General features: G+C 45.9%; 2 protein-coding genes across 3 annotated transcripts in view; both read right to left on the minus strand.

Annotated features, from left to right (window-relative positions):
* LOC110504900 (SPARC (osteonectin), cwcv and kazal like domains proteoglycan 1) overlaps positions 1-23,105 on the minus strand; it is a 447,194-nt gene that overhangs the window by 273,087 nt on the left and 151,002 nt on the right. The window lies entirely within an intron of this gene.
* LOC118946063 lies at positions 14,515-22,135 on the minus strand. The gene is made up of 2 exons (XM_036970337.1): positions 20,850-22,135; positions 14,515-15,284 (listed from the first exon to the last, which is right to left on the minus strand). Exons 1-2 carry the CDS (start codon positions 21,605-21,607, stop codon positions 14,885-14,887), a joined length of 1,158 nt encoding a protein of 385 aa, XP_036826232.1. The 5' UTR covers positions 21,608-22,135; the 3' UTR covers positions 14,515-14,884.

Consider the following 23,105-nt stretch of genomic DNA (forward strand, 5'->3'; position numbering starts at 1 on the left):
AGAGGAGAGAGAACCTGAGATAACAGTAGGGTACGGTATGGAGAGAAGAGAGAGAACCTGAGATAACAGTAGGGTACGGTATGGAGAGAAGAGAGAGAACCTGAGATAACAGGAGGGTTAGGTATGGAGGGATGAGAGAGGAGAGAGAACCTGAGATGACAGTAGGGTACGGTATGGAGGGATGAGAGAGGAGAGAGAACCTGCGATGACAGTAGGGTACGGTATGGAGGGATGAGAGAGGAGAGAGAACCTGAGATGACAGTAGGGTACGGTATGGAGGGATGAGAGAGGAGAGAGAACCTGAGATAACAGGAGGGTACGGTATGGAGGGATGAGAGAGGAGAGAGAACCTGAGATAACAGGAGGGTACGGTATGGAGGGATGAGAGAGGAGAGAGAACCTGAGATGACAGTAGGGTACGGTATGGAGGGATGAGAGAGAAGAGAGAACCCGAAATGACAGTAGGGTACGGTACGGAGGGATGAGAGAGTAGAGAGAACCCGAGATAACAGTAGGGTATGGTACGGAGGGATGAGAGAGGAGAGAGAACCTGAGATAACAGTAGGGTATGGTATGGAGAGAAGAGAGAACCTGAGATGACAGTAGGGTACGGTATGGAGGGATGAGAGAGGAGAGAGAATCTGAGATAACAGTAGGGTACGGTATGGAGGGATGAGAGAGGAGAGAGAACCTGAGATAACAGTAGGGAACGGTATGGAGAGATGAGAGAGAAGAGAGAACCTGAGATAACTGGAGGGTATGGTATGGAGGGATGAGAGAGGAGAGAGAACCTAGGATAACAGTAGGGTACGGTATGGAGAGATGAGAGAGAAGAGAGAACCTGAGATAACAGTAGGGTATGGTATGGAGAGAGGAGAGAGAACCTGAGATGACAGTAGGGTATGGTATGGAGGGATGAGAGAGGAGAAGGAACCTAGGATAACAGGAGGGTACGGTATGGAGAGATGAGAGAGAAGAGAGAACCTGAGATGACAGTAGGGTACGGTATGGAGAGATGAGAGAGAAGAGAGAACCTGAGATAACAGTAGGGTACGGTATGGAGGGATGAGAGAGGAAAGAGAACCTGAGATAACAGTAGGGTATGGTATGGAGGGATGAGAGAGGAGAGAGAACCTGAGATAACAGTAGGGTACGGTATGGAGGGATGAGAGAGGAGAGAGAACCTGAGATAACAGTAGGGTATGGTATGGAGGGATGAGAGAGGAGAGAGAACCTGAGATAACAGTAGGGTACGGTATGGAGGGATGAGAGAGGAGAGAGAACCTGAGATAACAGTAGGGTATGGTATGGAGGGATGAGAGAGGAGAGAGAACCTGAGATAACAGTAGGGTATGGTATGGAGGGATGAGAGAGGAGAGAGAACCTGAGATAACAGTAGGGTACGGTATGGAGAGATGAGAGAACCTGAGATGACAGGAGGGTACGGTATGGAGAGAAGAGAGAACCTGAGATGACAGTAGGGTACGGTATGGAGAGATGAGAGAGAACCTGAGATAACAGTAGGGTATGGTATGGAGGGATGAGAGAGGAGAGAGAACCTGAGATAACAGTAGGGTATGGTATGGAGGGATGAGAGAGGAGAGAGAACCTGAGATAACAGTAGGGTACGGTATGTAGAGGAGAGAAGAGATGGTGAGAAGATAGAAGAAGAGAAGGAGGAATGGAGACTGTGGCTGCTGTTCATGGGTCACACAGTAGTTTTGTCAGCACAGGCAACCTTTGAACCGATGTCCTATTCACTTTAGTTAGCGAGCCACCCTGAATAATACATATGGTTTGAGAATATGAAACAGGACACACACACATGAAAATTAACATAGCTAATCCAACATACCATAGGTCACTATAGATCCCATAGGGATACAGCACAGATGTCACTATAGGTCCCTATAGGGATACAGACCAGATGTCACTATAGGTCCCATAGGGATACAGCCCAGATGTCACTATAGGTCCCATAGGGATACAGCCCAGATGTCACTATAGGTCCCATAGGGATACAGCCCAGATGTCACTATAGGTCCCATAGGGATACAGCCCAGATGTCACTATAGGTCCCATAGGGATACAGCCCAGATGTCACTATAGGTCCCATAGGGATACAGCCCAGATGTCACTATAGGTTCCATAGGGATACAGCCCAGATGTCACTATAGCTCCCATAGGGATACAGCCCAGATGTCACTATAGGTCCCATAGGGATACAGCCCAGATGTTTCCTGTTTGGGGTGTCCTCGGATGGGGCCACAGTGTCTCCTGACCCCTCCTGTCTCAGCCTCCAGTATTTATGCTGCAGTAGTTTATGTGTTGGGGGGCTAGGGTCAGTTTGTTATGTCTGGAGTACTTCTCCTGTCCTATTCGGTGTCCTGTGTGAATCTAAGTGTGCGTTCTCTAATTCTCTCCTTCTCTCTTTCTTTCTCTCTCTCGGAGGACCTGAGCCCTAGGACCATGCCCCAGGACTACCTGACATGATGACTCCTTGCTGTCCCCAGTCCACCTGGCCGTGCTGCTGCTCCAGTTTCAACTGTTCTGCCTTATTATTATTCGACCATGCTGGTCATTTATGAACATTTGAACATCTTGGCCATGTTCTGTTATAATCTCCACCCAGCACAGCCAGAAGAGGACTGGCCACTCCTCAGAGCCTGGTTCCTTTCTAGGTTTCTTCCTAGGTTTTGGCCTTTCTAGGGAGTTTTTCCTAGCCACCGTGCTTCTACACCTGCATTGCTTGCTGTTTGGGGTTTTAGGCTGGGTTTCTGTACAGCACTTTGAGATATCAGCTGATATAAGCTGATGTACATTTGATTTGATGTCACTATAGGTCCCATAGGGATACAGACAAGAGACACTCAGTGAGTGGAGGAAATAGACACAGAGGCCAAATTACAGGCATTAACAATATCTACAATATAAATACCCAACCTGGAAACCACAGCTGGGCAACCTGCCTAAAACATGCCTAAACAATTAGCTGGAGAGTTTGAGAAGGATTTGGGTAAAGTGTTCAGTCACTGGAGAGTTTGAGAAGGCTTTGGGTAAAGTGTTCAGTCACTGGAGAGTTTGGGAAGGCTTTGGGTAAAGTGTTTAGTCACTGGAGAGTTTGAGAAGACTTTTGGTGAAGTGTCAGGTCACTGGAGAGTTTGAGAAGGCTTTGGGTAAAGTGTCCAGTCACAGGAGAGTTTGAGAAGGCTTTGGGTAAAGTGTTCAGTCACTGGAGAGTTTGAGAAGGCTTTGGGTAAAGTGTTCAGTCACTGGAGAGTTTGAGAAGGCTTTGGGTAAAGTGCTCAGTCACTGGAGAGTTTGAGAAGGCTTTGGGTAAAGTGCTCAGTCACTGGAGAGTTTGAGAAGGCTTTGGGTAAAGTGCTCAGTCACTGGAGAGTTTGAGAAGGCTTTGGGTAAAGTGCTCAGTCACTGGAGAGTTTGAGAAGGCTTTGGGTAAAGTGTTCAGTCACTGGAGAGTTTGAGAAGGCTTTTGGTGAAGTGTTAGGGCACTGGAGAGTTTGAGAAGGCTTTGGGTAAAGTGTTCAGTCACTGGAGAGTGAGAAGGCTTTGGGTAAAGTGTGCAGTCACTGGAGAGTTTGAGAAGGCTTTGGGTAAAGTGTTAGGTCACTGGAGAGTTTGAGAAGGCATTGGGTAAAGTGTTAGGTCACTGGAGAGTTTGAGAAGGCTTTGGGTAAAGTGTTCAGTCACTGGAGAGTTTGAGAAGGCTTTGGGTAAAGTGTTCAGTCACTGGAGAGTTTGAGAAGGCTTTGGGTAAAGTGTTCAGTCACTGGAGAGTTTGAGAAGGCTTTGGGTAAAGTGCTCAGTCACTGGAGAGTTTGAGAAGGCTTTGGGTAAAGTGCTCAGTCACTGGAGAGTTTGAGAAGGCTTTGGGTAAAGTGCTCAGTCACTGGAGAGTTTGAGAAGGCTTTGGGTAAAGTGCTCAGTCACTGGAGAGTTTGAGAAGGCTTTTGGTGAAGTGTTAGGTCACTGGAGAGTTTGAGAAGGCTTTGGGTAAAGTGTTCAGTCACTGGAGAGTGAGAAGGCTTTGGGTAAAGTGTGCAGTCACTGGAGAGTTTGAGAAGGCTTTGGGTAAAGTGTTAGGTCACTGGAGAGTTTGAGAAGGCATTGGGTAAAGTGTTAGGTCACTGGAGAGTTTGAGAAGGCTTTGGGTAAAGTGTTCAGTCACTGGAGAGTTTGAGAAGGCTTTGGGTAAAGTGTTCAGTCACTGGAGAGTTTGAGAAGGCTTTGGGTAAAGTGTTCAGTCACTGGAGAGTTTGAGAAGGCTTTGGGTAAAGTGCTCAGTCACTGGAGAGTTTGAGAAGGCTTTGGGTAAAGTGCTCAGTCACTGGAGAGTTTGAGAAGGCTTTGGGTAAAGTGCTCAGTCACTGGAGAGTTTGAGAAGGCTTTGGGTAAAGTGCTCAGTCACTGGAGAGTTTGAGAAGGCTTTTGGTGAAGTGTTAGGTCACTGGAGAGTTTGAGAAGGCTTTGGGTAAAGTGTTCAGTCACTGGAGAGTGAGAAGGCTTTGGGTAAAATGTGCAGTCACTGGAGAGTTTGAGTTGAGAAGGCTTTGGGGAAAATGCTCAGTCACTGGAGAGTTTGAGAAGGCTTTGGGTAAAGTGTTAGGTCACAGGAGAGTTTGAGAAGGCTTTTGGTGAAGTGTTAGGTCACTGGAGACTTTGAGAAGGCTTTGGGTTAAGTGTTCAGTCACTGGAGAGTTTGAGAAGGCTTTGGGTAAAGTGTTACATCACTGGAGAGTTTGAGAAGGCTTTGGGTAAAGTGTTCAGTCACTGGAGAGTTTGAGAAGGCTTTGGGTAAAGTGCTCACTCACTGGAGAGTTTGAGAAGGCTTTGGGTAAAGTGATCAGTCACTGGAGAGTTTGAGAAGGTGTTTGGTGAAGTGTTACATCACTGGAGAGTTTGAGAAGGCTTTGGGTAAAGTGCTCAGTCACTGGAGAGTTTGAGAAGGCTTTGGGTAAAGTGTTAGGTCACTGGAGAGTTTGAGAAGGCTTTGGGTAAAGTGTTAGGTCACTGGAGAGTTTGAGACGGCTTTGGGTAAAGTGTTTAGTCACTGGAGAGTTTGAGAAGGCTTTTGGTGAAGTGTTAGGTCACTGGAGAGTTTGAGAAGGCTTTGGGTAAAGAGTTAAGTCACTGGAGAGTTTGAGAAGGCTTTGGGTAAAGTGCTCAGTCACTGGAGAGTTTGAGAAGGCTTTGGGTAAAGTGCTCAGTCACTGGAGAGTTTGAGAAGGCTTTGGGTAAAGTGCTCAGTCACTGGAGAGTTTAAGAAGGCTTTGGGTAAAGTGTTAGGTCACTGGACAGTTTGAGAAGGCTTTGGGTAAAGTGTTCAGTCACTGGAGAGTTTGAAAAGGCTTTGGGTAAAGTGTTCAGTCACTGGAGAGTTTGAGAAGGCTTTTGGCGAAGTGTTAGGTCACTGGAGAGTTTGAGAAGGCTTTGGGTAAAGTGCTCAGTCACTGGAGAGTTTGAGAAGGCTTTGGGTAAAGTGTTCAGTCACTGGAGAGTTTGAGAAGGCTTTTGGTGAAGTGTTAGTTCACTGGAGAGTTTGAGAAGGCTTTGGGTAAAGTGCTCAGTCACTGGAGAGTTTGAGAAGGCTTTGGGTAAAGTGCTCAGTCACTGGAGAGTTTGAGAAGGGTTTGGGTAAAGTGCTCAGTCACTGGAGAGTTTGAGAAGGCTTTGGGTAAAGTGTTAGGTCACTGGAGAGTTTGAGAAGGCTTTGGGTAAAGTGTTCAGTCACTGGAGAGTGAGAAGGCTTTGGGTAAAGTGTTCAGTCACTGGAGAGTTTGAGAAGGCTTTTGGTGAAGTTTTAGGTCACTGGAGAGTTTGAGAAGGCTTTGGGTAAAGTGTTCAGTCACTGGAGAGTTTGAGAAGGCTTTGGGTAAAGTGTTAGGTCACTGGAGAGTTTGAGAAGGCTTTGGGTAAAGTGTTCAGTCACTGGAGAGTTTGAGAAGACTTTGGGTAAAGTGCTCACTCACTGGAGAGTTTGAGAAGGCTTTGGGTAAAGTGTTCAGTCACTGGAGAGTTTGAGAAGGCTTTTGGTGACGTGTTAGGTCACTGGAGAGTTTGAGAAGGCTTTGGGTAAAGTGCTCAGTCACTGGAGAGTTTGAGAAGGCTTTGGGTAAAGTGCTCAGTCACTGGAGAGTTTGAGAAGGCTTTGGGTAAAGTGTTAGGTCACTGGAGAGTTTGAGAAGGCTTTGGGTAAAGTGTTTAGTCACTGGAGAGTTTGAGAAGGCTTTTGGTGAAGTGTTAGGTCACTGGAGAGTTTGAGAAGGCTTTGGGTAAAGTGCTCAGTCACTGGAGAGTTTGAGAAGGCTTTGGGGAAAGTGCTCAGTCACTGGAGAGTTTGAGAAGGCTTTGGGTAAAGTGCTCAGTCACTGGAGAGTTTGAGAAGGCTTTGGGTAAAGTGCTCAGTCACTGGAGAGTTTGAGAAGGCTTTGGGTAAAGTGTTAGGTCACTGGAGAGTTTGAGAAGGCTTTGGGTAAAGTGTTCAGTCACTGGAGAGTGAGAAGGCTTTGGGTAAAGTGTTCAGTCACTGGAGAGTTTGAGAAGGCTTTTGGTGAAGTTTTAGGTCACTGTAGAGTTTGAGAAGGCTTTGGGTAAAGTGTTCAGTCACTGGAGAGTTTGAGAAGGCTTTGGGTAAAGTGTTAGGTCACTGGAGAGTTTGAGAAGGCTTTGGGTAAAGTGTTCAGTCACTGGAGAGTTTGAGAAGACTTTGGGTAAAGTGCTCACTCACTGGAGAGTTTGAGAAGGCTTTGGGTAAAGTGTTCAGTCACTGGAGAGTTTGAGAAGGCTTTTGGTGAAGTGTTAGGTCACTGGAGAGTTTGAGAGGGCTTTGGGTAATGTGCTCAGTCACTGGAGAGTTTGAGAAGGCTTTGGGTAAAGTGCTCAGTCACTGGAGAGTTTGAGAAGGCTTTGGGTAAAGTGTTAGGTCACTGGAGAGTTTGAGAAGGCTTTGGGTAAAGTGCTCAGTCACTGGAGAGTTTGAGAAGGCTTTGGGTAAAGTGCTCAGTCACTGGAGAGTTTGAGAAGGCTTTGGGTAAAGTGCTCAGTCACTGGAGAGTTTGAGAAGGCTTTGGGTAAAGTGTTAGGTCACTGGAGAGTTTGAGAAGGCTTTGGGTAAAGTGTTTAGTCACTGGAGAGTTTGAGAAGGCTTTTGGTGAAGTGTTAGGTCACTGGAGAGTTTGAGAAGGCTTTGGGTAAAGTGCTCAGTCACTGGAGAGTTTGAGAAGGCTTTGGGTAAAGTGTTCAGTCACTGGAGAGTTTGAGAAGGCTTTGGGTAAAGTGTTAGGTCACTGGAGAGTTTGAGAAGACTTTGGGTAAAGTGTTCAGTCACTGGAGAGTTTGAGAAGACTTTGGGTAAAGTGCTCACTGGAGAGTTTGAGAAGGCTTTGAGTAAAGTGTTCAGTCACTGGAGAGTTTGAGAAGGCTTTTGGTGAAGTGTTAGGTCACTGGAGAGTTTGAGAAGGCTTTGGGTAAAGTGCTCAGTCACTGGAGAGTTTGAGAAGGCTTTGGGTAAAGTGCTCAGTCACTGGAGAGTTTGAGAAGGCTTTGGGTAAAGTGTTAGGTCACTGGAGAGTTTGAGAAGGCTTTGGGTAAAGTGTTTAGTCACTGGAGAGTTTGAGAAGGCTTTTGGTGAAGTGTTAGGTCACTGGAGAGTTTGAGAAGGCTTTGGGTAAAGTGCTCAGTCACTGGAGAGTTTGAGAAGGCTTTGGGTAAAGTGCTCAGTCACTGGAGAGTTTGAGAAGGCTTTGGGTAAAGTGCTCAGTCACTGGAGAGTTTGAGAAGGCTTTGGGTAAAGTGTTAGGTCACTGGAGAGTTTGAGAAGGCTTTGGGTAAAGTTCTCAGTCACTGGAGAGTTTGAGAAGGCTTTTGGTGAAGTTTTAGGTCACTGGAGAGTTTGAGAAGGCTTTGGGTAAAGTGTTAGGTCACTGGAGAGTTTGAGAAGGCTTTGGGTAAAGTGTTAGGTCACTGGAGAGTTTGAGAAGGCTTTGGGTAAAGTGTTAGGTCACTGGAGAGTTTGAGAAGGCTTTGGGTAAAGTGTTAGGTCACTGGAGAGTTTGAGAACACTGTTTTGGTAAGCATGCTCATGAGATTGTCAAGTTGGCTGGAACCAATTCCTGCATGCCCTTTGGGTGACCCAGGACAAGGCTTGAGGAACACTGTGTACCCCATCCAGTGTAATGCTAGTCAACAGGGAGATCCAGGCCCAGCATCTGTTTCCCCTGCCTCTCTAACCCCCTTAACATGCACAGCTCAGCACAGATCAGCACAGCTCTCTCCTCTCTCTGTTCCTTTCCTCCTGACAGAAGAGTGAGAGGTCTGACAGAATGAGCGTCCGCCTCATACTTCACGCTAATTAAGAACTGGAGGGCAGACAGACGGAGAGATGCAGCGTTGCTCTCACTCCCTCATCCCGCTCTCCCTCCCTCTCTTTCATCCAGGGTTTCAGCAGTAAAGAAGTGTAATCATGTCTAGATGTGTTTGCTATGCACTAGACACTGTATGTAACAAGCTTATACCCTACCAGACTGGATCAGGTAACGCAAGAGGGTGACTAACAGAGTGCTGCATGGGTGTGTGTGCAATCTTGAGTTCATCCGTATGTGTGTTTGTGTGAGTGTGTGTGTGTGTGTGTGTGTGTGTGTGTGTCTCCCTGCTCGTCTCACTATTTAATCACCATAGAGACTCAGAGTTGAGCAGAACTCACAGAGAAGATAAGAGACTACAAGCCTCAGCATATCCTAGTCTTCTCTCTCTCTCTCTCTCTCTCTCTCTCTCTATCTCTCTCTCTCTCTCTCTCTCTCTCTCTCTCTCTCTCTCTCTCTCTCTCTCTCTCTCTCTCAATCAAATGTATTTATAAAGCCCTTTTTACATCAGCAGATGTCTAAAAGTGCTATCTAGCCTAAAACCCCCAACAGCAAGCAATGCAGGTGTAGAAAGATAGTGGCTAGGAAAAACTCCCTAGAAAGGCAGGAACCTAGGAAGAAACCTAGAAAGGAACCAGGCTCTGAGGAGTGCCAGAACATGGACACTAAGGCCAGATCGTTTTTCAAGATGTTCAAACGTTCATAGATGACCAGCATGGTCAAATAATAATCACAGTTGTTGTGGAGGGTGCACAACGTCAGTTGGCTTTTCATAGCCGAGCATTCAGAGGTCGAAAACAGCAGGTCCGGGACCAGGTAGCACGCCTGGTGAACAGGTCAGGGTTCCATAGCCACAAGCAGAACAGTTGAAACTGGTTCAGCGCACAATATCTCTCTCTCTCAATTAAATTTCAATTAAATCCAAAGGGCTATATTGTCATGGGAAACATATGTTTACGTTGCCAAAGCAAGTGAAATGGATAATAAACCAAATGAAAATAAACAATAAAACACAGTAAACATTACACTCACAAAAGGAATACAGATAAATGTCATATTATGGATATATACAGTGTTTCTTGTGGCAACAAGTCAAAAGTCTTGCTGCTGTGATGGCACACTGTGGCATTTCACCCAATAGATATCAAAATTCGATTTGTTTTTGAATTCCTTGTGGGTCTGTGTAATCTGAGAGAAATATGTGTCTCTAACATGGTCATACATTTGGCAGGTGGTTAGGAAGTGCAGCTCAGTTTCCATCTCATTTTGTGGGCAGTGTGCACATAGCCTGTCTTCTCTTGAGAGCCATGTCTGCCTACGGCGGCCTTTCTCAACAGCAAGGCTATGCTCACTAAGTCTGTATATAGTCAAAGCTTTCCTTAAGTTTGGGTCAGTCACAGTGGTCAGGAATTCTGCCACTGTGTACTCTCTGTTTAGGGCCAAATAGCATCCTAGCGTGCTCAGTTCTTTTGTTAATTCTATCAAATGTGTTAATAATTATCTTTTTGTTTTCTCATGATTTGGTTGTTTCTAATTGTGCTGCTGTTCTGTGGCTCTGTGGTTTGTGTTTGTGAACAGAGCCCCAGGACCAGCTTGCTTAGGGGACTCTTCTCCAGGTTCATCTCTCTGTAGGTGATGACTTTGTTATGGAAGGTTTGGGAATCGCTTCCTTTTAGGTAGTTGTAGAATTTAACGGCTCTTTTCTGGATTTGGATAATTAGTGGGAATTCTGCTCTGCATGCATTAGTTGGTGTTCTACGTTGCACACGGAGGATATGTTTTGCTGAATTCTGCATGCACAGTCTCAATTTGGTGTTTGTCCTATTTAGTGTATTCTTGGTTGGTGAGTGGACCCCAGACCTCTCACTTTGTCGCACTCTCTTTCTATGACTCTCTGTCTCCCCTTTCTTCTCTCTCCCTCTTTTTCTGTGAACAGACACATGTTCGTAACACACACACACGTGATGCAAACAGACACATGTTCGTAACACACACACACGTGATGCAAACAGACACATGTTCGTAACACACACACACGTGATGCAAACAGACACATGTTCGTAACACACACACACGTGATGCAAACAGACACATGTTCGTAACACACACACACGTGATGCAAACAGACACATCTTCACATCATATTAACACGTAATAGGATTAACACAAAGCCAGTGAGAACAATTCTACTACAATACGTCAGAAGGAGTCTTCAAGGACTTAAACAGTTTACTCTAATTCTCTGTGACTTCGTCACTTTGATGGTTGACCGGTAGTCACCCTGAGAATCATAGCTTTGATAGCATGACAGAACGAGAAAGAGAGAGAGACAGAGCGAGAGAGAGCGACAGAGCAAGAGAGAGAGTGACAGAGTGAGAGAGAGCGACAGTGAGAGAGACAGAGCTAGAAAGAGAGAGAGAGAGAGAGGGGGGAGATAGAGGGAGACAGACAGACAGACAGACAGACAGACAGACAGACAGACAGACAGACAGACAGACAGACAGACAGACAGACAGACAGACAGACAGACAGAGGGAAGGGAAATGGAGAGTTAGAGAGAGAAAGAGAGAGAGGGAAGGGAGAGTTAGAGAGAGAGAGAGAGAGAAGCTAAGCTAAGTCAGAACTAGTGTGTGATATCCACTGCAGTCTTGAAAACTGCAAAGCACCTTGTGTAAAACAACAGACACACGGCATGAACACACACCTGTTGTTCTGTTTTCAGTGGAAACACATGGTCTAAGTGATTGAATTTGAGCGTAGCCTACTCCACAAAACCACACACGTACACGCCAATCTTCACCTCCATCGATCTATCGAGTAACAATGGGCCGAGCTCCATTTCATTCAGCACTGCATACCTCACAGCACAAATATGCACACACACACACATTACACAGTGTCAACATGTGTGTGAGCATGATTTAGGTGACACATTTATGCTGTGTTAACTTGTGTGTAAATGATAGTTTTTACAGTTGAAGTCGGAAGTTTACATACACTTACGTTGGAGTCATTAAAACTTGCTTTTCAACCACTCCACAAATTTCTTGTTAACAAACTACAGTTTTGGCAAGTTGGTTAGGACTTGTCGGTTAGGACACAAGTCATTTTTCCAACAACTGTTTACAGACAGATTATTTCACTTATTATTCACTGTATCACAATTCCAGCGGGTCAGAAGTTTACATACACTAAGTTGACTGTGCCTTTAAACAGCTTGTAAAATTCCAGAAAATTATGTCATGGCTTTAGAAGCTTCTGATAGGATAACTGACATAATTTGGGTCAATTAGAGGTGTACCTGTGGATGTACTTTAAGGCCAACCTACAAACTCAGTGCCTCTTTGCTTGTCAAGTCTGATTCATCCTTGGGAGCAATTTCCAAACACCTGAAGGTACCACGTTCATCTGTACAAACAATAGTACGCAAGTATAAACACCATGGGACAGCCGTCATACCGCTCAGGAAGGAGAAGCGGTCTGTCTCCTAGAGATGAATGTACTTTGGTGCGAAAAGTGCAAATAAATCCCAGAACAACAGCACAGGACGGAGGAAACAGGGACAAAAGTATCTATATCCACAGTAAAACGAGTCCTATACCGACATAACCTGAAAGGCCATTTAGCAAGGAAGTAGCCACTGCTCCAAAACCGCCATAAAAAGACCAGACTTTGGTTTGCAACTGCAGTTGGGGACAAAGATCGTACTTTTTGGAGAAATGTCCTCTGGTCTGATGAAACAAAAATAGAACTGTTTGGCCATAATGACCATCGTTATGTTTGGAGGAAATAGGGGGAGGCTTGCAAACCGAAAAACACCATCCCAACTGTGAAGCACAGGGGTGGCAGCATCATGTTGTGGGGGGTGTGTCACGTTCTGACCATTGTTCGTATGTGTTTTCCTTGTTTTAGTGTTGGTCAGGACGTGAGCTGGGTGGGCATTCTATGTTGTGTGTCTGGTTTGTCTATTTCTATGTTTGGCCTGATATGGTTCTCAATCAGAGGCAGGTGTTAGTCATTGTCTCTGATTGGGAACCATATTTAGGTAGCCTGTTTTGTGTTGGGTTTTGTGGGTGATTGTTCCTGCACCAGATAGGGCTGTTTTGTGTTGGGTTTTGTGGGTGATTGTTCCTGTCTTTGTGTTCTCTGCACCAGATAGGGCTGTTTCGGTTTTCACATTTCATTATTTTGTAGTTTCTTCATGTATAGTTTTTTCCTTCATTAAAATAACATGAATCATCATCACGCTGCATTTTGGTCCGATCCTTGTTCCACCTCTTCATCAGAGGAGGAGATAGAAGAGAATCGTTACAGGGTGCTTTGCTGCAGGAGGGACTGGTGCACTTCACAAAATAGATGGTACCATGAGGAAGGAAAGCAACATCTCAAGATCAGTCAGGAAGTTAAATCTTGGTCGCAAATGGGTCTTCCAAATGGACAATGACCCCAAGCATACTTCCAAAGTTGTGGCAAAATGGCTTAAGGACAACAAAGTCAAAGTATTGGAGTGGCCATCACAAAGCTCTGACCTCAATCCAATAGAAAATGTGTGGGCGGAACTGAAAAAGTATCTACGAGCAAGGAGGCCTACAAACCTGACTCAGTTACACCAGCTCTGTCAGAAGGAATGGGACAAAATTCACCCAGCCTATTGTGGGAAGCTTGTGAAAGGCTACCCGAAAAGTTTGACCCAATTTAAACAATTTAAAGGCAATGCTACCAAATACTAACTGAGTGTATGTAAACTTCTGACGGACTGGGAATGTGTTAAAAGCTGAAATAAATCATTCTCTCTACTATTATATTTCACATTCTTAAAATAAAGTGGTGATCCTAACTGACCTAAAACAGTTTTTTTTTTTACTGGGATTAAATGTCAGGAATTGTGAAAAACTGAGTTTAAATGTATTTGGCTAAAGTGTATGTTAACTTCCGACTTCAACTGTAGCTGTAATTTGAGGTGTGTGTGTGTCCGAGTGTGTATGTTTGCATGTGTATGTGTGCGTGTGCGTGTGCATGGCAGGTAGCCTAGCGGTTAAGATCGTTGGGCCAGTAAGCGAAAGGTTGCTGGTTTGAATCCCCAAGCCGACTATGTGAAAAATCTGCTGATGTACCCTTGAGCAAGGCACCTAACCTAGTAGCTCTGGATAAACGTGTCTGCTAAATGACGAAGATTAAGTGTGTGTGGTAGGCCCCTCTACAGGAGAGCCCATGCCAGACAGAGTAATGATCCTGAAGCCTCTTTGTCAGGTCTGTGTGGGACTGGGCTGCCTTTAAACAATCCATTTACCAGGATATATAAACATATTCCTCTCCTTTCTGTCCTCTACCTTTTATCTCCTCTCTGACCCTCCCTCTCCACGGCTTCTTCTTGCTCTCTGTTCTACTCTCCCTTCTCTCCATTCCATCCCAAACTCCCCTTCCGTCTCCTCAGCTTCCCTCTCTGTCGCCTTTGAAAACATCCTTCAATCGATCCAACAACTGAGCTGTATGGCTCTGAGCCACACATCCAAAATACCCTTCCCTTCCTCTCACTCCCCCTCTCTCTCTCTCTCCCTCTCTATCTCTCTCTCTCTCTCTCTCTCTCTCTCTCTCTCTCTCTTCTTTTTCAGTTCCTTATTTCTCTCCAATCAAAACTATTTTATCGTTCTTCTACTCAAAGAACTTGACGGCTTCATACTTGTTAATATCTCACTCGCTCTCTCTACACTATCGCCCCCCCCCTCCTCCCCCTCACTTCCCCCTCTCCTCCCCCTCACTTCCCCCTCTCCTCCCCCTCAGTGTAAAATGCGAGCCTTTATAAGGAACATGAAAGAAAGAGGGCATGGCATCCCAATGAGACATCACTGCCAGAGACTTATTCAAATTGAAACGCATCGGCGTGTGAATTACAAGAGAGGAGAGGAGAAAAAGAGAGAACCCATATTTCTGTTTATTTATTTTCCCTTTTGTACTTTAACTATTTGCACATCGTTACAACACTGTACATAACCATAATACGATATTTGAAATGAGTGTAATGTTTATTGTTCATTTTTTATTGTTTATTTCACTTTTTAAATCTATTTCACTTGCTTGGCAATGTAAACATATGTTTCCCATGCCAATAAAGCACTTTGAATTGAATCGAGAGAGAGTGAGAGAGAGAGAGAGAGAGAGAGCAGAGGACCCTGGTTCTGCTATAGAAGAGCTTTAACGATATGATGGAGTGAGACGAAGGGAGAAAGGGATAGATAGAGATGGAGACAGTAAGAGACATGGACAGAGTGGAAGACATGATAAGCAGACAGAGAAACTGACACAGACAGCGGGAGAGAAAGAGAATGACATTTTTAATGTTGCAAAATGGTTGGTTTTATGGAAGTGACTCTGGGAGACTGGAGGGGTGGTTAAGGGAGGGAGTGAGAGAGAGATAGACGGACAACGGTTAAGTGACGAGGGAGATGAGCAAGAGAGAGATGGGGACAAAGAAAGAGGGAGAGATGGGGAGAGAGAGCGAGAACCTAAGATGACAGGAGGGTACAGTACGGAGGGATGAGAGAGGAGAGAGAACCTGAGATAACAGTAGGGTACAGTACGGAGGGATGAGAGAAGAGAGAGAACCTGAGATGACAGTAGGGTACAGTACGGAGGGATGAGAGTAGAGAGAGAACCTGAGATGACAGTAGGGTACAGTACGGAGGGATGAGATTAGAGAGAGAACCTGAGATGACATTAGTGTACAGTACGGAGGGATGAGAAAGGAGAGAGAACCTGAGATGACAGTAGGGTATGGTATGGAGGGATGAGAGATGAGAGAGAACCTGAGATGACAGGAGGGTACGGTATGGAGGTATGAGAAAGGAGAGAGAACCTGAGATGACAGTAGGGTACGGTATGGAGGGATGAGAGAAGAGAGAGAACCTGAGATGACAGTAGGGTACGGTATAGAGGGATGAGAGAAGAGAGAGAACCTGAGATGACAGTAGGGTACAGTACAGAGGGATGAGAGAGGACAGAGAACCTGAGATGACAGTAGGGTACGGTATAGAGGTATGAGAGAGGAGAGAGAACCTGAGATAACAGTAGGGTATGGTATGGAGGTATGAGAGAGGAGAGAGAACCTGAGATAACAGGAGCGTACGGTACGGAGGGATGAGAGAGAACCTGAGATAACAGGAGGGTACTGTATGGAGGGATGAGAGAGGAGAGAGAACCTGAGATGACAGTAGGGTACAGTACGGAGGGATGAGAGAGGAGAGAGAACCTGAGATGACAGTAGGGTACGGCATGGAGGGATGAGAGAAGAGAGAGAACCAGAGATAACAGTAGGGTATGGTATGGAGGGAAGAGAGAAGAGAGACAACCTGAGATAACAGTAGGGTACGGTATGGAGAGATGAGAGAAGAGAGAGGACCTGAGATGAGAGTAGTGTACGGTATGGAGGGAGGAGAGAAGAGAGAGAACCTGAGATGACAGTAGGGTATGGTATGGAGAGATGAGAGGAGAGAGAACCTGAGATGACAGTAGGGTACGGGAGGAATGAGAGAAGAGAGAGAACTTGAGATGACAGGAGGGTACGGTACGGAGGGATGAGAGAAGAGAGAACTTGAGATGACAGGAGGGTACAGGACGGAGAGAAGAGAGAACCTGAGATGACATTAGGGTACAGTACGGAGAGATGAGAGAGGAGAGAGAACCTGAGATAACAGGAGGGTACGGTATGGAGAGGAGAGAGAACCTGAGATGACAGTAGGGTACGGTATGGAACCTGAGATAACAGTAGGGTATGGTATGGAGGGATGAGAGAAGAGAGAGAACCTGAGATAACAGTAGGGTACGGTATGGAGAGATGAGAGAGAACCTGAGATAACAGTAGGGTACGGTATGGAGGGATGAGAGAGAACCTGAGATAACAGTAGGGTACGGTATGGAGGGATGAGAGAGGAAAGAGAACCTGAGATAACAGTAGGGTACGGTATGGAGGGATGAGAGAAGAGAGAGAACCTGAGATAACAGTAGGGTAGGGTATGGAGAGATGAGAGAACCTGAGATGACAGTAGGGTACGGTATGGAGAGATGAGAGAGGAGAGAGAACCTGAGATAACAGTAGGGTACAGTACAGAGGGATGAGAGAGGAGAGAGAACCTGAGATAACAGGAGGGTATGGTATGGAGAGATGAGAGAACCTGAGATGACAGTAGGGTACGGTATGGAGAGATGAGAGAGGAGAGAGAACCTGAGATAACAGTAGGGTACGGTATGGAGAGATGAGAGAGAAGAGAGAACCTGAGATAACAGTAGGGTACGGTATGGAGGGAGGTTGAGAAGAGAGAGAACCCGAGATGACAGTAGGGTACAGTACGGAGGGATGAGAGAGGAGAGAGAAACTGAGATGACAGTAGGGTACGGTATAGAGGTATGAGAGAGGAGAGAGAACCTGAGATAACAGTAGGATATGGTATGGAGGGATGAGAGAGGAGAGAGAACCAGAGATAACAGTAGGGTACGGTATGGAGAGATGAGAGAAGAGAGAGAACCTGAGATGAGAGTAGTGTACGGTATGGAGGGATGAGAGAGGAGAGAGAACCTGAGATGAGAGTAGTGTACGGTATGGAGGGAGGAGAGAAGAGAGAGAACCTGAGATGACAGTAGGGTACGGTATGGAGGGATGAGAGAAGAGAGACAACCTGAGATAACAATAGGGTACAGTATGGAGAGATGAGAGAAGAGAGAGAACCTGAGATGACAGTAGGGTACGGTATGGAGAGATGAGAGAAGTGAGAGAACCTGAGATAACAGGAGGGTATGGTATGGAGAGATGAGAGAACCTGAGATGACAGTAGGGTACGGTATGGAGAGATGAGAGAAGACAGAGAACCTGAGATGACAGTAGGGTACAGGACGGAGAGAAGAGAGAACCTGAGATGACATTAGGGTACAGTACGGAGAGATGAGAGAGGAGAGAGAACCTGAGATAACAGGAGGGTACGGTATGGAGAGGAGAGAGAACCTGAGATGACAGTAGGGTACGGTATGGAACCTGAGATAACAGTAGGGTACGGTATGGAGGGATGAGAGAAGAGAGAGAACCTGAGATAACAGTAGGGTACGGTATGGAGAGATGAGAGAGAACCTGAGATAACAGTAGGGTACGGTATGGAGGGATGAGAGAGAACCTGAGATAACAGTAGGGTACGGTATGGAGGGATGAGAGAGGAAAGAGAACCTGAGATAACAGGAGGGTACAGTATGGAGGGATGAGAGAGGAGAGAGAACCTGAGATAACAGTAGGGTACGGTATGGAGGGATGAGAGAAGAGAGAGAACCTGAGATAACAGTAGGGTAGGGTATGGAGAGATGAGAGAACCTGAGATGACAGTAGGGTACGGTATGGAGAGATGAGAGAGGAGAGAGAACCTGAGATAACAGTAGGGTACGGTATGGAGAGATGAGAGAGAAGAGAGAACCTGAGATAACAGTAGGATATGGTATGGAGGGATGAGAGAGGAGAGAGAAACTGAGATGACAGTAGGGTACGGTATGGAGAGATGAGAGAAGAGAGAGAACCTGAGATGACAGTAGGGTACAGTACGGAGGGATGAGAGAGGAGAGAGAAACTGAGATGACAGTAGGGTACGGTATAGAGGTATGAGAGAGGAGAGAGAACCTGAGATAACAGTAGGATATGGTATGGAGGGATGAGAGAGGAGAGAGAGCCAGAGATAACAGTAGGGTACGGTATGGAGAGATGAGAGAAGAGAGAGAACCTGAGATGAGAGTAGTGTACGGTATGGCGGGATGAGAGAGGAGAGAGAACCTGAGATGAGAGTAGTGTACGGTATGGAGGGAGGAGAGAAGAGAGAGAACCTGAGATGACAGTAGAGTACGGTATGGAGGGATGAGAGAAGAGAGACAACCTGAGATAACAATAGGGTACAGTATGGAGAGATGAGAGAAGAGAGAGAACCTGAGATGACAGTAGGGTACGGTATGGAGAGATGAGAGAAGTGAGAGAACCTGAGATAACAGTAGTGTACGGTATGGAGGGAGGTTGAGAAGAGAGAGAACATGAGATGACAGTAGGGTACAGTATGGAGAGATGAGAGAGGAGAGAGAACCTGAGATGACAGTAGGGTATGGTGTGGAGGCATAAGAGAGGAGAGAGAACCTGAGATGATAGTAGAGTACGGTGTAGAGTTATGATAGAGGAGAGAGAACCTAAGATAACAGTAGGGTATGGTATGGAGGGATGAGAGAAGAGAGACAACCTGAGATGACAGTAGGGTACAGTATGGAGAGATGAGAGAGGAGAGAGAACCTGAGATAACAGTAGGATACGGTATGGAGGGATGAGAGAGGAGAGAGAACCTGAGATAACAGTAGGGTACGGTATGGAGGGATGAGAGAAGAGAGAGAACCTGAGATAACAGTAGGGTAGGGTATGGAGAGATGAGAGAGAACCTGAGATGACAGTAGGGTACAGTAAGGAGGGATGAGAGAGGAGAGAGAACCTGAGATAACAGGAGGGTACGGTATGGAGGGATGAGAGAGGAGAGAGAACTTGAGATGACAGGAGGGTACAGGACCGAAAGAAGAGAGAACCTGAGATGACATTAGGGTACGGTATGGAGGGAGGAGAGAAGAGAAAGAACCTGAGATGACAGTGTGGTATGGTATGGAGAGATGAGAGAACCTGAGATGACAGTAGGGTATGGTATGGAGAGATGAGAGAGGAGAGAGAACCTGAGATAACAGGAGGGTACGGTATGGAGAGATGAGAGAACCTGAGATGACAGTAGGGTATGGTATGGAGAGATGAGAGAACCTGAGATGACAGTAGGGTACGGTATGGAGAGATGAGAGAAGACAGAGAACCTGAGATGACAGTAGGGTAAGGTATGGAGAGATGAGAGAGGAGAGAGAACCTGAGATAACAGTAGTGTACGGTATGGAGGGAGGTTGAGAAGAGAGAGAACATGAGATGACAGTAGGGTACAGTATGGAGAGATGAGAGAGGAGAGAGAACCTGAGATGACAGTAGGGTATGGTGTGGAGGCATAAGAGAGGAGAGAGAACCTGAGATGATAGTAGAGTACGGTGTAGAGTTATGATAGAGGAGAGAGAACCTGAGATAACAGTAGGGTATGGTATGGAGGGATGAGAGAAGAGAGACAACCTGAGATGACAGTAGGGTACAGTATGGAGAGATGAGAGAGGAGAGAGAACCTGAGATAACAGTAGGATACGGTATGGAGGGATGAGAGAGGAGAGAGAACCTGAGATAACAGTAGGGTACGGTATGGAGGGATGAGAGAAGAGAGAGAACCTGAGATAACAGTAGGGTAGGGTATGGAGAGATGAGAGAGAACCTGAGATGACAGTAGGGTACAGTAAGGAGGGATGAGAGGAGAGAGAACCTGAGATAACAGGAGGGTACGGTATGGAGGGATGAGAGAGGAGAGAGAACTTGAGATGACAGGAGGGTACAGGACCGAAAGAAGAGAGAACCTGAGATGACATTAGGGTACGGTATGGAGGGAGGAGAGAAGAGAAAGAACCTGAGATGACAGTGTGGTATGGTATGGAGAGATGAGAGAACCTGAGATGACAGTAGGGTATGGTATGGAGAGATGAGAGAGGAGAGAGAACCTGAGATAACAGGAGGGTACGGTATGGAGAGATGAGAGAACCTGAGATGACAGTAGGGTACAGTATGGCGGTATAAGAGAGGAGAGAGAACCTGAGATAACAGGAGGGTACGGTATGGAGGGATGAGAGAGGAGAGAGAACCTGAGATGACAGGAGGGTACGGTATGGAGGGATGAGAGAGATGAGAGTACCTGACATGAAAGTAGGGTACAGTACGGAGGGATGAGAGAGGAGAGAGAACCTGAGATAACAGTAGGGTATGGTATGGAGGGATGAGAGAGGAGAGAGAACCTGAGATGACAGGAGGGTTCGGTATGGAGAGAAGAGAGAACCTGAGATGACAGTAGGGTACGGTATGAAGAGATGAGAGAGGAGAGAGAACCTGAGATAACAGGAGGGTACAGTATGGAGGGATGAGAGAAGAGCGAGAACCTGAGATGACAGTAGGGTACGGTATGGAGAGATGAGAGAGAACCTGAGATGACAGTAGGGTACGGTATGGAGGGATGAGAGAAGAGAGAGAACTTGAGATGACAGGAGGGTACAGGACGGAGAGAAGAGAGAACCTGAGATGACATTAGGGTACGTTATTGAGGGAGGAGAGAAGAGAGAGAACCTGAGATGACAGTAGGGTATGGTATGGAGAGATGAGAGAGGAGAGAAAACCTGAGATGACAGTAGGGTATGGTATGGAGGGATGAGAGAGGAGAAAGAACCTGAGATGACAAGAGGGTACAGTATGGAGAGAAGAGAGAACCTGAGATGACAGTAGGGTACGGTATGGAACCTGAGATAACAGTAGGGTATGGTATGGAGGGATGAGAGAAGAGAGACAACCTGAGATGACAGTAGGGTACGGTATAGAGGTATGAGAGAGGAGAGAGAACCTGAGATAACAGGAGGGCACGGTATGGAGAGATGAGAGAACCTGAATTGACAGTAGGGTACGGTATGGAAAGATGAGAGAGGAGAGAGAACCTGAGATAACAGTAGGGTACGGTATGGAGGGATGAGAGAGGAGAGAGAACCTGAGATAACAGTAGGGTAGGGTATGGAGAGATGAGAGAGAACCTGAGATGACAGTAGGGTACAGTAAGGAGGGATGAGAGAAGAGAGAGCACCTGAGATAACAGTAGGGTACGGTATGGAGAGATGAGAGAGACCCTGAGATAAGAGTAGGGTACGTTATGGAGAGATGAGAGAGACCCTGAGATAACAGTAGGGTACGGTATGGAGAGATGAGAGAGACCCTGAGATAACAGTAGGGTACGTACGGTATGGAGAGATGAGAGAGACCCTGAGATAAGAGTAGGGTACTGTATGGAGAGATGAGAGAGACCCTGAGATAACAGTAGGGTACGGTATGGAGAGATGAGAGAGACCCTGAGATAACAGTAGGGTACGGTACGGAGGGATGAGAGAGGAGAGAGAACCTGAGATAACAGTAGGGTACGGTATGGAGGGATGAGAGAAGAGAGAGAACCTGAGATAACAGTAGGGTACGGTATGGAGAGATGAGAGAGAACCTGAGATAACAGTAGGGTACGGTATGGAGAGATGAGAGAGGAGAGACAGAGGGAGTGTGTAACTGACATCTCTTTACCATGGTAGCCCTCATTCTAAACCCCTGAGTTAATCAGATCCCTTTCACTCTCCAGTTACCCTGCTCCCATATCACAGCATGGCCCTATACTGTGGCAGACAGGCCTGTCAGTGTCAAGTTACCTACATCTACACCCAGGGATGCCACAGGCTCCCGCAGGCTGCTGAAGGTAGACGTATGAATAATAGATATCCCTGCATCAACCTCCATTAGCCTCACAGTACCAGCCTACTGCTCTATTTGTTTGTGTGCCTGTCTACTTATTTATTTATCTATGATGTTGTAGTAGAGAGAGGTGAGGGGGTGGAAGTGATGACTGATTAAGGCAGCTGGGGCGAGGTCGAACGTTGGCATGGTAGCGCAGCTGTGTGTGTGTGATCAAAACAACAGAAGTGTGTGGTTAAGGAGATAAGACGAGATCTGTGGTTAAAGAGATAAGACGAGATCTGTGGTTAAAGAGATAAGACGAGATCTGTGGTTAAATAGATAAGAAGAAAGGTGATATCACAGGATTAAAAGTTTTTAAAAACGTTTTTTTTTTTACTTTTAAACTTTAGATTTTTTTTCTTCTACAAAACCTAGAAATGCGTCGTTTTCACTGCATGAAAATACTGGCATTGTGCTGGAGAACAGCACAATGCTGCTACTTTTCAACATGAGGGTGAAAAGTAGTGGGATTGCCCTTTATGGTGGGAGATTTGTGGTAGTAAACAAGTTGAATGTCTGTAAAAATAGCAAGATAGTTAAGTTAAATAGCTAAGAAGAAAAATTGTCAGAGTTTAAATTAGTTGATAAACATAGTTGGTATTTCAGACCAGTTTTTGCAGTTGTTGGCATGGTTACAGGGTTGTGCTAGTTGTTGACATGGTAACAGAGCTGTCTTCTCTGCCAATCTGTCTCTCTCTAGGGTGGAATTGAATAGTGCTAACGTTTAATTTTTCTCTCTCTTTTTAAGTCAGCAGATGTTGCTTCTTCTGTGTGTGTGTGTGTGTGGGTGTGTGTGTGTGTGTGTGTGTGTGTGTGTGTGTGTGTACTTTGGATGAGTGTTTTAGCTAAATAGGCAAGGATATCAATAGGATGATGCTTTGGCCAACTACACAAGGATATCAAAAGGATGAGTGCTTTGGCCAAGTAGGCAAGGATATCAATAGGATGAGTGCTTTGGCCAAGTAGGCAAGGATATCAATAGGATGAGTGCTTTGGCCAAGTAGGCAAGGATATCAATAGCATTGGTATTTATATTCATTAGTGCTATTCAGAAAAGCTTCCGTTGAGGACAAAAAAACACATCTCAAACTATCAATAACATCCATCTGCTTATCCTCTCGCAGTTTCTTTCTCCTTTTCTCTCTCAAACCCATCTCTCCCTCCCTCCTCCCTCTCCCTCTCCTCTCTCGCTCCAAGAACGCGATGCAGCGATAGACCCTGAGTCTTAACAGCTTTTCATTGTCGTCTGCTGAAAGAATTTTAAAAAATGTGCACTGCTTATC

This window comes from Oncorhynchus mykiss, chromosome 31 (genome assembly GCF_013265735.2).
Source record: "Oncorhynchus mykiss isolate Arlee chromosome 31, USDA_OmykA_1.1, whole genome shotgun sequence".
In the NCBI taxonomy this organism is placed as follows: Eukaryota; Metazoa; Chordata; class Actinopteri; order Salmoniformes; family Salmonidae; genus Oncorhynchus; species Oncorhynchus mykiss.